General features: G+C 46.8%; 2 protein-coding genes across 2 annotated transcripts in view; one reads left to right on the top strand and one right to left on the bottom strand.

Annotated features, from left to right (window-relative positions):
• The window catches only part of rnf43 (ring finger protein 43), a gene marked incomplete at both ends in the record, with an annotated part of 66,675 nt that extends 57,897 nt beyond the window's left edge, over nt 1-8,778 (top strand). Inside the window, 7 exons of the mRNA XM_079214136.1 lie at nt 5,246-5,320; nt 5,464-5,598; nt 5,816-5,917; nt 6,010-6,180; nt 6,295-6,397; nt 6,617-8,170; nt 8,753-8,778. Coding sequence (XP_079070262.1) covers nt 5,246-5,320; nt 5,464-5,598; nt 5,816-5,917; nt 6,010-6,180; nt 6,295-6,397; nt 6,617-8,170; nt 8,753-8,778 — 2,166 coding nt within the window. The remainder of the gene's footprint in view (nt 1-5,245; nt 5,321-5,463; nt 5,599-5,815; nt 5,918-6,009; nt 6,181-6,294; nt 6,398-6,616; nt 8,171-8,752) is intronic.
• A 3,800-nt stretch (nt 8,779-12,578) lies between these two features.
• hpda (4-hydroxyphenylpyruvate dioxygenase a) lies at nt 12,579-15,839 on the bottom strand. Its single transcript, XM_079214532.1, has 11 exons — nt 15,744-15,839; nt 15,617-15,659; nt 15,460-15,542; nt 14,836-14,925; nt 14,659-14,765; nt 14,452-14,529; nt 14,055-14,217; nt 13,808-13,879; nt 13,554-13,676; nt 13,345-13,461; nt 12,579-12,716 (listed from the first exon to the last, which is right to left on the bottom strand). Exons 1-11 carry the CDS (start codon nt 15,822-15,824, stop codon nt 12,603-12,605), a joined length of 1,071 nt encoding a protein of 356 aa, XP_079070658.1. The 5' UTR covers nt 15,825-15,839; the 3' UTR covers nt 12,579-12,602.
• Between the last annotated feature and the right edge of the window lie 302 nt (nt 15,840-16,141).

The raw sequence follows: 16,141 nt of genomic DNA, 5'->3' as shown, positions 1-16,141 counted from the left end.
GTGGGGGGAAGGTGGGCGGGCTGAGCTTTAATACTGTTTGTTCTCTAGATGACCTCTCTAACCTCCAGATCAGGTTTATAACTTTTTCCAGTGTCTCTCTCGCTCCTCGGCACGTGGAGTGTGGCCAACCCTGTGTGTGTGTGTGTGTGTGTGTGTGTGTGTGTGTGTGTGTGTGTGTGTGTGTGTGTGTGTGTGTGTTTTCCAGAATGAATGGGAGGAGGAGGAGTGTGTGATTCAGACCCACCCCCTCGGGCTCAATACTTTTCCTGAGAGCGTAGAATCTGCTCACCTGCCCTGACATGCCCACCCGGCCCCTCCTGCGCCCCCCCCCCCCCCCCCCTTCATACATTACTCGCCCCCCTCCAGCGGCCCCACATCAAAGTACCCCTGTGAGTAATGGATACCCAGCAGGGCCACACCCTTCCCTCCTCAAAACCAATTCAACTGCCGCTCAGCCAGTGGCGGGCACCCGGCAATCACACACACACACACACACACACTCACACACACGCATAGAGCAGTTATTCACACACAATTAGACTTAATATACAGCTTTAAAACAAAGTAAACAATATTTAAAATAAAGGTGTGCATTTCAACATTGACAGTGCACCAGGAAAGAAGAAGTAGAAGGAATGGAGGAGAACTTCAACTGTCCTGTCTTCTATCTAATATTGCTCTGGTCTCGCTACTCTACTAATTATGTAAAATAATTAAAGCAATAATAAATGCAGATAATGTAGTTGATGTTTATTTTTCGTCCACCACTTGGTGCAAATACCTCAGTCACCATTGGATGAATCGCATGAATTGGATGACGTCTGTGCTCGCGTCCTGTGGGACAGGTAAACTGACCAGTGGGCGAATCTCCAAACCGTCCGTTGAGTCCATTAATTAAGTCCTGATAACTCCATAACATCCACTCTGACCCCCCCTCACCCACCCACCCATCCCCAAGTTTACCACCACCAGTAGCCTCGACCCCGTCTGCTCCTCATTTACCCGCGCGGCGACGTCCCAGTGCGTCGGTAATGGTTCCAGTGTGTCGGGCCAGTCAGGAAAAATGACAGAGCAGAGAGTCGGCCTCAGACCTGCAGGCCGGAGCTCTGCACTCTGTCATTAGACACTTTAATGCAGCGGCACCACAGCCTGCTCGCCTCACTCCTCTCCTCTCCCGCCCTTCCTTTCTCTTTTTTTCTCTCTACCCCTTTCACTCTCACTCCTTATTCCCACACATATTATTCCATGGTGTAATTTACCCCTGCAGTGAATGATGTGGATAGTCACGCTGAGAAAAAGACACGTTAGATTGAGTTAAATGGAGTCTGGCGGCGTGTTTTTTAAGGCACACGAAGGCTTATCGGAGACACCGGCAGGTTTATGGCGGTGGGTTACGGAGTGTGTGGCGGTGTGTAATCAACCGGAACATGAAGACAACCATGCTCACTCATTAGCTTTGGTTGAGAGTGAAAGGTTGCGCTGATGAAATTGTCTGTCCAAACAGTAGTCATTTAGTTTTTATTTAATCTGATTACAGATTAATTTGAGAAGGATTTAAATGTAGTTGTTACTAGTTCTCTGTCCTGCTTTGCTCTGTATTGTTTTGCCGAAACTCATTTATCGGATATTCCAGAAACAAGCGAAACGCCGACCACTTCTGGAACAAGTCAAATTATCTCACTCCATTGGCAGATTTATTCTGTAATATGGAGAAGAAGAAAAAAATGGATGGCTCATTAAGAGAATAAATGACCTGCTGAGACAGATATATTCACGGCTGGGGACGAGTGACTGAAGAGTTCATCTTTACTCTTCCTTTAATGCACAGATTTTTGCTGTCAAAGGTCAGAGGTTATGAAGCTACTAGGTCACACTTGGACTCTGAATATAGTTCTGTAATCATAGATGTTCAACTAATATAGCAGATGTTTCCCCGTGGCGAGCCTGAATGTGTCTATGTGTGTGTAATATTGTCATTATTGCCCCCTCCCTTTTCCCTTCCGTTACGTTGGAACTTGGCTGCAGATGAAGGGGGATTCGCCCTGTGGCTTGATTTGGCCCCTGGCGGTGCCATCCGCACCACATTAAACTCCATGACAAACACAGAGACGTTAACAGGCAAAGTGATCTTGTCAGGCGACGGAAAAACCTTGGCGCGCGACCCTGAACTCGGAACACACTGCGATGCCGGGCCTGGCTCACGGACGGCACTTTGCCAGGGATGTAAACACACAGCGCTGGCGGGCCCCTCCAGCAGGCCACCCGATGCCGAGGGGTGTGGGGGGATCACTGGCTCAGATCTGGTGTTTATGCAAGATGAGCTGTGGTTCAGACTGCCGTCAGCCAAGTGCTGCTCGTCGTGGAGGGGGAACACAGATTCTGAACTAGTCACAATATCGCATTTTCACTACAAGATTACCGTGGCCAAAAGAAGTCCCGATAACGGTATCATCGCGACATCCGTGGAAATAATTTTAAAAAATTATGATGAATCACTTGCAACTCAACTTTGTTAGGCGTTACAATTGAATGCCACTTTGTGTTGAAATGTTTATGAGATTGTAGCAGCTTTTAAGTCTAAAGCTTCTGAAGTAATTGTTTTAAACTTGAGATAATGTTCGTGAATGTTTAGTGCATTCACACCAAATCAGGCGTCCGCCTATTCATGTGAATGTGGATAGTGTGGGTGGGCTAATGGGGGCTGCAGGTGCTGGGTAGCAACTGTAAGACACAGATATACAGAAGTAATATTCGTCTGTGACCTGAAAGTGTACCTGTGTGACCTCCCAGTGCCTCTTTCTGGCTCCGCGCCCTCCAGGTGTGTTTATGTGTTGCGACAGCTCGCTGATGTGGACAGCTCTCCCTGCTGCTCCTCACCGGCCTCGTCTGGAGTATTTACCCTCAGTTCCCAGGTCACAGCGAGGCTCCCCCCCCCTGTCGAAATCCAATCAGCGCCAAAAGCAGACTCCTGTGACCCCAGCGTTATTGTTTGTTAGTTCTTCCAGCGAGGACGTCCTCCGCTGTATACCCCTGCGAACCGCAGCCATTTCCGATGCCGCAATTGTTAGTGTTTACTCAAAAGCCTCAAAAAAACGTTGAATCATGCACATGTCAAGTTGCACCTCCACGAGGATTTGGGTGTTTACCTAACCACAGCGATGTCTGTTTCACTTCCAACCGTAACAGAACCCTGGTGGAGATGTTGAAACCCTCCTTTTTAACTTGCCTTGTTCGCGTCACAGCTTTTCCCTGCGCCATTGAAGGTTAAATATATTCTCCAATAGTCATGTAACAAGATCTCTTTCGGGCCTCTTCCGGGATCCGTAGCTCCACAGGGGAGGAACACACTGTGGTGTCACTGCTGCTAATGCTGTGATATAATACGACCACAGCCGCAGTCATCTGAGAAGTATGTTATGATATGTTCGTGGACTATAGGAAACTATTTGTGTGTGTGTGTGTGTGTGTGTGTGTGTGTGTGTGTGTGTGTGTGTGTGTGTGTGTGTGTGTTGAACCACAAGATCACCATGATTACAGGACATATGTGCTTATGATGCCGCATAAGGGAACTTTTGAACCCCAGGTAAAGCAACTTCCCCACATGTCACAGATCTAGTTTATTTATTTTTTTCCTCCTACTCGACCGCACCCCTTTTAGGCCCATGCACGTACTACAATTACTGTTCTGATGAAACAGGGGAAAGGCTGTGGAACCACAGCTGGAAACCAGATCAAAGGAGATATGTTAATTTTTTATTTGACCTCCTTCTGACCGTAAATACTACGGCCACCAGCGTTTCTGTGGGACAATGTTGTTAACTCTCGACTGCGGGCTTCGTTGTGCGCAAACACCCACCCACACACACACACACACACACACACACACACACACACACACACACAGATGGCCATTTAGCCACTTTCCAAGTCATGATCTGCAATGTCCTTTGAGGTGTAGGTGGAGGTTCTGTATGCTTCTGATATTCTTTCTCCATGGTCACGCATTGACTCTCTCTTTTTGGGATCTGAATTCCACGCAGCCACTCCACAAAACAAATGTTTCACTAACACGATCAATGGATCAACTGGGTGATCCTTTTTCCTGTGTGTGGGTGTGTGTGTGTGTGTGTGTGTGGGCTCCTCCCTGCCCTGTGCCGCGAGCAGTAGGCTCTGAAATCCCTGTTGAGTGTTGTGTTTGACCCGGGTGATTAGGTGTTTTAAACTTGCGTCTCCTCCTCATTAAGCGTTGGCAGATGCCAGACGCTTGAGAGCATGTGATGAGGTATTGATGAAAAGGCTGCAATTTTCTTTTCTCGCCGGCTTCTGGTGGTTCTCCAGAAAGCCTTGTGTGTCAAACCCGCTACACACAGGGGTCAAACCGGTCCCCGTCATGGAGGAGCTGGGCTGCACGCGCACAATTTAAGGCTCTATCGCCGTGTTTACGGCGCGATATCATTGGCACAATATCTTTTGTGAATCAGACCGCGAGACGGGGGCCAGACAGCGGTTGCCATCAGCGACCGCAGTCCATTCTTTGTGAGTTCGCCCCTCAGTCTTGGTCTGGTATGATCAGTAGCTTGCGGCGGCTAACGTTAGCTAATTGCTATGTTACTGAGACTATTGAGCCAATCCGCTGACCACCTGTGTCATTGTTTTGATATGATTTAACGTTCGCCGTTGCTTGTTCAGAGTATCTTTATTTAAAGTTTAGTTGCGAAACAACACACTGAAAAACAACATAATGAATGCATGCTCTCAGAGCCCAGTTTGAATAGACAGAGTCCCTGTTTGCATGTTGGGGGCATTTGACTCAATATCTTCTCTTTTCACTCGGTCAAATAGCACTATTTCTTCCGGCTTCACTCACCAACATTAGAAAAAGGTCCAGTCTGGCGGCAGATTGGCGCCGTGACCTTCAGATTCCTGCTTGCACGCTTTTTCGGGTCAGTGTTTGGCCTCCAGAGTCAGGTGGAACAGTGGCAGGACAAGCTGTACTTTGGTCTGTGCTGTGGGGCCTGAGGCTCAGTACAATACTGCCACCTAGTGATGGATCGAGGCACTGAATGGTCTGCTGTAATCACAGGAACTGTCTGCTGCATAACGTGGATGATGAGCTTCCCTACTGAATGTGTACTTTCTCGCCATTATCCTCATCATATATGTCATATCAGAATCCCCTGAAAATGTCCTCGCCGTCTGTATGTTTCGTGTTTGACCGCCGCCTCTCCCGTGTCGTCCCCTTCAGGCCCGCATGGCGTTGGACAAAGGAGCTCAGGCTGTTATCTTTGATGTCAGTGATGACGCCAACGCTGCTGCTGAGGTCAGTGCACGGACACTGCCGCGGCTGCATTCATTTACAAAATATGCAGGACAGAGAATGCTCACAGAAATTTCACACTTCACACGTTTCTGTATCTTTCTCTCCCTGCTTTGTTTTTTTGCACGACACACGCACACACACAGCTGCGAGAAACAGACTCCCTCCCGCGTCCAGTCGTGCTGGTGGAGGCGGAGGACGCCGAGGAGTTGATGGGTCTGGTCAACAAGAACGAGGAAGCCAAAGTTCGTATCGAGATCATGGTGGAGCAGCCCAGATGGGTAAGCACTGAAACCCGTTCTCTCTCTCTCTCTCTCTCTCTCTCTCTCTCTCTCTGGCTTTCCGTTAAATTGTCTGGAAGAAGAAGAACCCCGGAAAGGAAGTCTTGAGAAAGTGTTGATTTGGACTGGATGGTTCTTTAAGTTTAAAACATGCAAGGGGAGTCTGTGAAATAATACAAACATCTTGCTCTCTGTCCATCTTCTTTTCCCTTTTTAGCCACATTATGATGTGGGCATCCTGCTCACCATCGTCCTCGCTATTCTGACCATCGTCCTCATCTTCGCTTTCCGCTACAAGTGCAAGTCCAACAGGACCTGGGTGAGTGAAAGCAAAGGATCCACAGCTCAGTTGGAGATTTGTATTAAAACATGTTCAAGGTTTTTCCTAGCCCTTGCTTATTCTGCGTGCAGGACTCTGTCCATCAGCAGACCATGCAGGCCATCGGTCGGCTGGAGACCACGACCTACAGCTCACAGGGCTGCTCGAGCTCCCAGCGTCACCGAGCGGCCTGGGGGTCGGCCAGCAGCTCCAACTCCAGCCCCGTCTGTGCCATCTGCCTGGAGGACTTCCAGGACGGGCAGGTAAGAGAAGAGAGAGCGAGAGAGAGAGAGAGGAACATCCTGTATCTGTAGATTCAACCGTCCTTTGTCAGCTGTTTATCATCAAATCTGCCTCTGTCTTGCTTTCACCCCAAGCATTTGAGGATCATCTCCTGTGCTCATGAGTTCCACAAAGATTGCGTCGACCCCTGGCTGCTGCAACACCGCACGTGTCCCCTCTGCATGCACAACATCATGGGTGAGGAAAAGCATATTTACAGTCAAATATTGGTAAAGAATACAAAATTGAGTTCATCTGAACGCAATGCACACACAGAAGAATTTCAGTCGATTGCCAAGATTTCAATTTGATGTAAAAATTTAATCCGAACCACTTTTTTGAAGCAGTGCTTATTAAATAGAAGTAGCTGTTCCCCTACAGTATTGTGTGTATTCTGACTGCTGCTGTGCTCCACAGGGACGGAGCGGCAGCCCCAGAGGAACAGACTACAGAGTCCAGAGCAGAGCCAGGGTTTCCTGCACCCTCAGCCTTACAGCAACCCGCGCAACCACCCCTTCCCCCAGCATGCCATTCCCTTCTCTTTGAGGCCCCACTATCCTCGGGGACCCTCCGGACCTTATCCCTCGCTCGGCCACTACACTGGCCCTTCCGCCGTGGATCCCCAAACACTACATTTCCTTGCCAGCAGGCCGCTTGCGTCGGGCTGTGGGTACCACCTTCCTGCAGAGGTTCCCGGTAGGCCCCACAGGATCAGCGGTAACTGCAGGACGTCCACGCACCACTACACCCCCCGCCGGTCCTGCCAAAACTATCGCTCGTCCTGTCCGGCCCAGCGCAGTGCGTCCAACTCCCGGCTACAGCACCCCGTCTCTGTCGCTCCACAGTCCCGCGGGGGCCCGGCCCACGGCAGGCAGGACGACGCCAGCTGCTCAGGCGGCAGCTACCACACGGAGCGCAGCGGATACTTGGCCGACGGGCCCGCGAGTGACTCCAGCTCAGGGCCCTGCCACGGCTCCTCCAGCGACTCGGTTCTCAACTGTACCGACGTGTCCCTGCAGGGGGTTTATGGCAGCTGGTCCACCTTCCGCAGCTCTCTGAGCAGTGACTACGATCCGTTTGTGTATTATGGGCCAGGTTCTGGGCACGCCCCCCGCAGGAGCAGCCTGGAGGCATGCGCCCAGGCCCGGCCCAGGTCTCTGGATTCAGTGGTTAACAAAGCAGGCTGCCCCGAGGAGCAGCCGCAGACTGTGTTCAGCCACATCCACTACCACCGCCACAGACACCACCACTATGAGGAGGGGGAACACAACCAGGGCCCGAGCAGAGGCTCGGACGAGGAGCAGGGGGCCGCTGCTGCTGCTGCTGCTGCTGCTGCTGCTGCTGCTGCTGCTGCGGCGGCGGCTGCACCTGCTTCACCTGCTGCTCTTGTCCTTGAAAGAGACTCGCCTGTTTGCCCTCCCAGGCACAGCCCCTGCCAGTGCCCAAAGCCAGACCCCACAGATCGGCCCAGTCCTGTGACAGAGTGCCAGGACCATGACCCCAGCAGCCCGACGGGACCTCCTGTACGGGTGTCCTCAATCCCTTTACAGCTTCAACCCCACTGCTGCCACCAGGGACACGGACACCCTCCCGCTCCTCTCGGGCGGGTGGGCGGCTGTGTGCTTGATGGCCCCTCTGTTCGCTTCCACCAGAGCCTCGATCTGCAGGATGACCGTAGCATCCACATCCACTACGGTCAGGGACCGGGCTTCTGCTGCTCGCCTCCTGATCTGCACCCTGCATTGCTCCCCGTGCCCCTCATTCTGGACTCTGGAGGTATGGAGGACTGGCCTTGCTATGCCGGGGCCCATGTTGTGTGGCAAAAGCGGGTGCAGCAGGCCCGCTCAGAGCCTCAGCTCTTGGGGCCTGGGACCTCTATGGACAGGCCACCCTGCAGGTTCCACCACGGCCCTGCTACTGACCGCAACACAGACATTTGTTTGTACTGCCAAACATTGCACCACAATCAGGGTGGGTGTCTCATTTGTTTATAACATGACCAGCCCTTTAGGCCGACAGGATCATTTGGGGTTATTATTTTCTTAGTTTTGGCCATCATTATTATCTATTGGTTGTGTGTTGTCCTCGGCAAAATAATTGGTAAGTTGTTGGAACGCAAGAAACGCGAGCAGTCAGATTATCTGACAGGTAAAAACGAGCCAGATTTGTTTGGCGGTTAAACTGTAAGAGAGCGCACCTGAAATGTCCCTCATAAAGAGCTAGTAGAAGGTACGGCAAGTACAGAAGGTCAAAAAGATCAGTCTATGTTGGATGTTCACAATGGACAGTTTATTCATCTTAATTCGGTCAATCAGATCATTTTGGCTACGCCCTGGTGTTTGTTAACGATCTGTGTGTTCATCTGACTGCCTACGTTTCTTCACTTGTCTGACCTCAGCCATTCATTTGGTAAGTATAGTGTTTTTATTGCCAATAGGAGACATGGAGAAAATAACCGTAGTGATCCTTTTAGACCTGCATTTTATTCTTTCTTTTGTTTTGTTTTTTTAAATGATATTCCGAAGGTGACCTGAGCTGTGTTTGTATCCCCAGGATCAGAAGAGGAGTCTGGTGTGTGAGCACTTGTTGCATCCCCGTTATCACGCTGCTACACAGGAGCCAGAATGGACAAGCCTCCCTCATTGGCTATCGCGCTCATGTCTTCCACTTAATTCCACCAGCAATGCCTTTTCGATCGGACGTTACCCAGCTTCCCCCAGGGACTCACTCACAGCTCACATGCTGAGATGCTAAAGTTAGATTGAAATTACTAGTGATTTAATCATGCTGAAAAAAAGATTTTTAACCCGAACCCTTAATAATGTTGTATATGAAAATATATTGAATGATTTGAATGTTTGTGAGTTGCTGGGGAAACGACTCACCACGACAGGGGGAGAGTTTTTTCTGTTTCTCATCAGCTATAGAAAGAATAGTCGTCGCCTGACATGATATCCCAAGTTCCCATGCTCCTTAGTGACACGCAACGAACGATCCTCGCTTCGGGTGTCGAGCCCTCATGAAGTGAGACTCCATCTCTGCATCGCTCACTCTATTGCAGCGCAACTTGACGTATTTTAGAGGTACTTACTTTCACTTTGTCTTCCTCCGCTGAGTCCCGTCTCAGCTGAGAGAAGCTCTTCTCTCCAGCCTACCTCAGCTCAGATTTCTTAACATGCCTCCCACAGGGGGGTCTTTAAAGGTACTGCTGTAGTGATGTTTTTGTTTGTTTGTTTGTTTGTTTGTTAGTTTTTTTGGTCACAACCATGTAGCTCCCAATAACTCAACAGAGAAAGTGATGCTCCTGGCAGTCCGACCTGTCCAGACGGAGAGAAAGGTTTGACGCTCAGCCCCTCGAATGGCGAGCGTTCACTGAGGTTGCTGAGCCTGGCATGGGCCTTGTTTTCATTATTTCAACAATGGCAGCTGTTTTCAACACGTTTGTTTTATGTGTTTGGATCATTTTCTGTTTCGTTTTTTGCGGTCCGTGATTATTATTTTTCTTTTAACCTTTCATAATGGACCGGTTTGACTGAATTATGTCGTCGTCATTACGAGCTGTTGTCTTGTTCTCATCATTTCTCATGCCAGTGGTTACGTCATGTTTGACCTCAGTGTCAAAGCCCCCCACCCCCAACAGGCCTCATCAGAAGGATCCTCCGCTCCCTTAATGCCTAATTCATCACAACGTTGTATTATCCTCTGTAAAAGGATATGCTCTCCAGTTGCCTTCCAGCAACTAAAGCTCGAGAAACATTTTCTGCATTGCAGCCGTAGTAAGGAGAAAGTGATTTTCTAATTATATAACTGGAGTTAAGCCATGCTGGGTAGATCTTACAGTCCCAAGCCGCAGCACCAGTTTCATGAAAGCTCGGCGAGCTTTTCCCATGATTTCAAACTGTAATGGGTGGAGCCTGAGAAATGTGTCAGGAACAATCAAACACTGGAAAAATGGGAAGAATTCATCTTAGTTACAGTAATGATACCGGAATCGTGGTAAACGTATATTGCTAATCCCTGCTTTTGCGGCTTCGAAGGAAGATCCACCTTAAACTGATACAGTATTTTAAAGATTGTTTTGTCCATTCAGATGAATCATTTTGTAATGTTTAACCATCCGTCATAACTATAACCAACACACAGCGTGTGTTTCTCCCCAAGGAGAATCCCTCTGAACACAAGAAGGGCTTTCAACCACAGACGGCTCAGTGAACTGAGATCAGAGGTATAGGAGTTCTGTTTTAGCGTGGACTTTACCTGAAAGGCTCAGTGAAAATGTGAAAAGGATATTTGTTTTCTCCTCAGTCACCCTTCAGATACAGTTTAATAGCAGACAAAGAGCTCATGGGTATCGCAATGTAACCAGTAGCACTTACTAAAGCCTCACATGTGCCTTATTCATTCAAAACTGCTCATAATCCTAAATAAGGAACCTCCCCACACACTAAGCTCTTACCTGTCGAACCAAAGAGGCAAAATCTTGAACACAGTGAACTTATTAGAGTATATGTTGTGCCTTTTTTTTCTTCTGCTGCAAGCCTTTCCTTAAATCTCAGAATGAAATGTGCTTTCGATGACGAGAGGGCACATGCCAGAATGAATGTGCAAATAATCAATATTTTGGACAATCATGCAGAAATTTTCCACTGCAGTCCCGTTGTAATAATACCTCACTTTGAATGTGTCGACGACGCAGCGTCCTCCAGCTAAAGTATCAGTGTTTCCGTGTCTGTTATTGTTCGCGCCCAAACATTCTCAGAGACTGAGATGGAAATGACTGAATTACAAGCAGCACTTTGGCTCCAGCTGGTTTTATAATAAAACAATAACAACATAAAATAAATAGTATTCTTTTTTTTTCTTTTTTTTTTCAAGCCCAGAACCAGAATATCTGATGCGATTTCATCCTGTTCAAGATCTTTCTCTTTGTGTTGTTCTTTCGTGTTTGTTTTGTTATGTTTTCCAAGAATAATGAGCTGAAACTGCCTTTTCCATGAGTACAAAAAATCCCTCCAGAACCTTAAGGGATATGTCAGTATATTTTGGATACTTTGTGTACAAAACGAGAACAAAAAACAAATAAAACAGAAATGAAATAGTGTTGTATTTTATATATAATAGAACATTTCAATATAGTGACATGTCACTAATATATTTATTTACTAATATATTTATCCATTTTGTCCAGGTTTGAAAGAGTGGTTTCTGTATAGACTGAATGTTTCTATATGGAAGCTGACCAGTGCCATCACAGATGTATCAACCTGTCTTCATTCCAATTATATGCAAATAAATTATTTTGAAATAAAAGCTCTGTGCAGAATATGTTTATTTAGTTTGCGTAGGAGAATACAGAGAAATGTGTTGTGTTTGCTTGCCAGTGTTTGAGGAATAGTTCAGCCAAAGTCACCGCACATAGTTTAATATCTAAAAAAAATAAATCATGGTAAATACAACCAGTGTTGTGGTACTTTTGGTCTCAAAGCCACATTGTGAAGTCTTGTTCCATGACTCCCTCATGCAGACCTTCTGGCTCTGAGCAAAAGGGAACAATCCAAGATTGGAAATCTCCTAAAAAACTAAAAGTCTGTTCTCACCTGAGCTTTTTGCTTTCCCTACTAAACTCATTTTAAAACAGCTGGAAGACGTGAAAAGAATGAATGGTTAGAGAGAGAGAGATTGTTAAGGAATGTGATACTTTGAAGTGTGAATATATGCATCCAGACATCAACTAATGACATTATCTTACATATGAAGCGATTATGAAATAGCTTCTTACAAGTTTGGAAGGATTAGAACCAAACCCCTGTGGTGGTAGGTAGGCATGATATTTGATATGCATACTTTAACCCCCTCCCCCCAAAAAATGATCAACACCAACATAAGGGAAGAGTTCTGCTGCCAAGCATCGACAGCGTCGTCCCGACCCACAATGCCGCAGGACGTTTTGCACCGTTCAGCAACAAGCGTGTCACTGTGGAGGAGCTGTGACTTTTATAGGCATTTGATCTAAATAAATAAATAAAAAAGTAGTGCACTGCACTACTTGAACCGTGACTGTCAGTGTCTTTTTATCTTCTAATATTTGCAGTGGGGATTTTGACTGACATGGAGCACAGCAGATCATTATTTGAACTTCAGTATGACTTAAAGTATATTTCAGTCATAAAGATTCATGCATTTAACACATATCATGAGAAAGTAGCCGTTTTGACATCAATTTTTTTTATTCAGTCATACGGCATGCAATCTGTAGACAACTATAAGCACATCTGATAGCGTTGCAGCTCGTGACGCACAGATATCCAGCGCGTATGTGTGACATACGGTGTTGTCGATTGCCCCTGAAGAGCACAGCCGTACGTAACAGTCTCAGTGTGGCTTGGCGGCAGCAGGCGGAGGATCAGTGGAAGGCCTTGTCCTGCCCTTTGGGTGTCAGCACAGTGAGGTTGCCCCTGGCCTCCTGGTCCTTCTCAATGGCCTCAAAGAGAGACTTGAAGTTTCCTGCCCCGAAGCCCTGGAGAGAGAATAAGCACACACACAGATGGCTAATTACCCCAAGATCTACCGTCTACTGTGTCATGTGTTATGGCTCTGGGGGTCCTCACGACAGATAAATATTCTCGAAGGGTTCAAACACCCACTCCGCTCGGCTTCACCGGGGGCTCGCAAATTAATCGTCTCAATATTTCCGTAGATAATCAAAAGATCAAGTGTTGGTGGTGACTGAGAGATTCTTTGCTGCGGTTTTCAGATTCAGTTTCTCACTTTCATGCATTGCATGCACATCTGTGGACTGAGTGAAATGTTGCTGTGTGACAAGATGGGCCTGTTCTGACAAGCAGACTGGGTAGTTGGTGTTATAAATGGAGTGCCACAGGGTGCAACCCAATACAGAGATCCCCGTCGCTGTGAAGCATGGAGCCTTTTAATCTCTAAGCGTGATAGATTTACTGATCTTTTACAAGTGGGCTACTGTTCCCACTGGGTGGGAGCTGCAAACAGGTGTTCAGGAGGCTTCATCTCGGCTTCTAAAAGTTAAGAAACAGGACTACAGGCCTGTGGATCCCACCAGGAAGACACAATCAGTGTCTCAGTTTACCAGTTATACCAGCGGTTTGTGCAACTGGTCTGTGGAAACTCACAAAGTGGTTGTTCCGCTGAATGACCTCCAGGAAAAGGGTTGGTCTGTCCTGCACGGGTTTGGTAAAGATTTGAAGAAGGTAGCCCTTGTCGTCAAAATCAACAAGGATTTTCAATTCCTTGAAAGGAAACAGAAAGTGTGTTGTTTCGACAGAAGCAAAAAAAGGCTGTCAATCATTTCAGGCTTGCTGGAAAGTGTATGCCTCCTCACCTGTAAGCGGTCCAGGTCCTCCTTCACCTTGATCTTGGCGGTTTTAAGGTTCTCCCGCAGTGTGCTGTAGTACATGTCGGGCGCTGCAAGGAACTCCATCCCCCGGGCGCGCAGGTTCACTACCTGAGTGAAGACAACAACAAAAAAGCGGGATCTAAAACTTGCCCTTACTTGCAGATTTGGGGTGGGGGGGTTTGTGTGAAGACGAAGTTTGTGGATTAATGTGAAATCTGGTGCAAACGCAGGAGACTCACTGATTGGATGATGTTTGATGTGTTGAGGGCGATGTGCTGCACACCTGGTCCCCCGTTGTAGTCCACATATTCCTGTGAAGAGGGAGACGCAGTTTTAAAAATGCACTGAGGCTGTTCACCCGGAGGTGTAGACCATTTCAACATAGAGATTCACATGTGGGAAGATTTTGATTTCGTACCAAATTGCACAACTGTTCCTAAAGCTGCCAGGGAACCACTGGGATTAACCACAGCACTGTAAATTCACCTGGATTTGTGATGTTTTTTTCCCATTCGCAGGTTCGTTGATGGGCATCTTGATGGTTTCTTCATAGTTGGTCACCACTATTGACCTCAGTGAACTATACTCCGTGTGGATCTGCTTATCGTCTATTGACCAGAACCGATGGAACAGCAAACAATTCTGGTACCTGGAATTTGGAGAACACAAACCAAAACATTTAATGATAAGCTAAATAAATACCACCTTTTTTCTATTATTTTAATTAATTTATTGTACTTTTTTATTTTATAGACTAATGTTATTGCGTAATGATGCACTGGAGCCCGTTTTTGAACTAACATTGCCCACTGTGTGAGAGGTGGCATGGTGTGTGTTTACTTGTCCTTTTGCCCCGTCTGTCTGCTGTGTACGTGCGTCTTACCAGTCTGAAATTGGCACCATGTGATCATCTGGCTGGTTTCCCACCATGTGATCAATGAAGTTTAAACCTCCCGGTGGACTACAAAGAAAAGAAGAAAAAAAAAGAAGAAAAAACATTGCAGGGGGTAGTTTGTCATGAAGTTCTGGGGAGGAAAAACGATTGAGAATACTTTGTTTTTATTTTAAAAATGGGCACATGGAAACTCACAGGGTGGGTAACAGAGGATCCCTGAACAGAGGCTCTTTGTAGCCCGGCAGGAAAAGGCCTTTGTAGGGACTGAGGTACTCAATGAGTGTGTGTGTTGTATCTCCATACTGGGGAGAAAACATCAACACAACATTATTCTGTGTATTCGCTTTCAAATGTGCGTCACTCTTTACATACCGTTTGGATCACAGCATACTTGACCCTCCCCTGGCTGTCCTGCTCCTCCCAGGGCTCCTTGACAATTACAGCTCCTCGCTCCTTAGCTGTCTGTCAGGGGAGTTGTTTTGGGATCAGTTGGGAAGTAACGCTTAACAACAGTTTGTATTCTCTGTGTCTGTAAACAGCCTCTAGAGCCCTCTAGTGGCTGAAGACAGATCATCTCCCTATACATGCTGTGATAGACTTATATCTTAGATGAGGCTAATGTTGATTTCTGTGTAAAGTCAGAGGTCATTCTGTCTCTTTGTAGCCACCTGATGGTCAGAGAGAGAGTTTATCCGAACCTCCACTCTGACCTTGAGGAAAAGAAAAGCGCTAAACTTCAAAGCTGCACTGTCAACACTGTCATGTTTGTCCCTGTTTCAACACACACTGAGTGTGAGCACATAGTATGATAATACAAGTCCCGTTCAGTTTATTTCATGAATTTGAAACAGAATTGCAGCTTTTGCACAGTGGTATTTAAACATGAAGCTTTCTGAAATGTAATAAATGGTGACTTTTTGTTGGTTTTAAGCCTTAACTGAGGCCAACTCTTGCAAGGAAACATCAGGTCATATTCTTCCTCCTTGTCATTGTTACCTTGATTAAGAAGTCGCAGTCCTCCACCTGAAAGGCGATGTCTTTGACTCCGTCTCCATGCTTCATCAAGTGTTCTCCCATCTCTGAGGGAAAATAAAACATGTCATGTTCTCTGCACTTTATCTTGCATACAGGCTCATGTATTGAGGAAACTTGCCTTTATTTCCAGGATTTAGAGGAGATTCAAACACAAATATTATCTGTGATAAGAGAGGAGAGGATAATTGATGGTGGATATACTGAGTGTTCAGTATTCAATCAGCACAAGATGTCTGGCTGCATACCTTGTCCTGTCTGATGACGTGAGACACCACCTCTCGGCTGCCGGTCTCCAACCCCTTATAGGCCAAAGCCTCGAAGCCCATCTTATTGCTGTAGAACGAAGCTGCCTGCAAAGTCATTGTTTTGTTTAAAAATATGTCAAAAGATTGTAAAAGAAATGCCCATTGTATTTTTACAGAGCTGAAAGTGAACTATACACTTTCTTATCCAAAACCCAAAGATATGAAGTTTATTATTGTGTATGACAGAGAAAAGGACCAGGATCATTGTCTTGTTTTTTTTTCCTTTTCTACAGAAAGTAGAAGTACTGACCTGTTTGGCGTTGCCGACCCAGAAGGTGACATGATGAAACTTGATGAACCTTCCACGTATGTGCTAAAAGGCAAAAGTACAACGGATG

Source organism: Taurulus bubalis (assembly GCF_910589615.1).
Source record: "Taurulus bubalis genome assembly, chromosome: 2".
NCBI lineage: Eukaryota > Metazoa > Chordata > Actinopteri > Perciformes > Cottidae > Taurulus > Taurulus bubalis.
The sequence above is the reverse complement of the archived record's forward strand: the minus strand, read 5'-3'. Positions and strand labels throughout refer to the sequence as shown.

Coding starts and splice junctions, on each gene's coding strand:
- hpda (XM_079214532.1), bottom strand. CDS start 15,824: ATGGGCTTCGAGGCTTTGGCCTATAAGGGGTTGGAGACCGGCAGCCGA. Junction 14,218..14,451: donor ATGGTGCCAATTTCAGACTG/GTAAGACGCACG, acceptor TCCAAATTCCAG/GTACCAGAATTGTTTGCTGT. Junction 13,677..13,807: donor CATCAAACATCATCCAATCA/GTGAGTCTCCTG, acceptor GTCTTCACTCAG/GTAGTGAACCTGCGCGCCCG.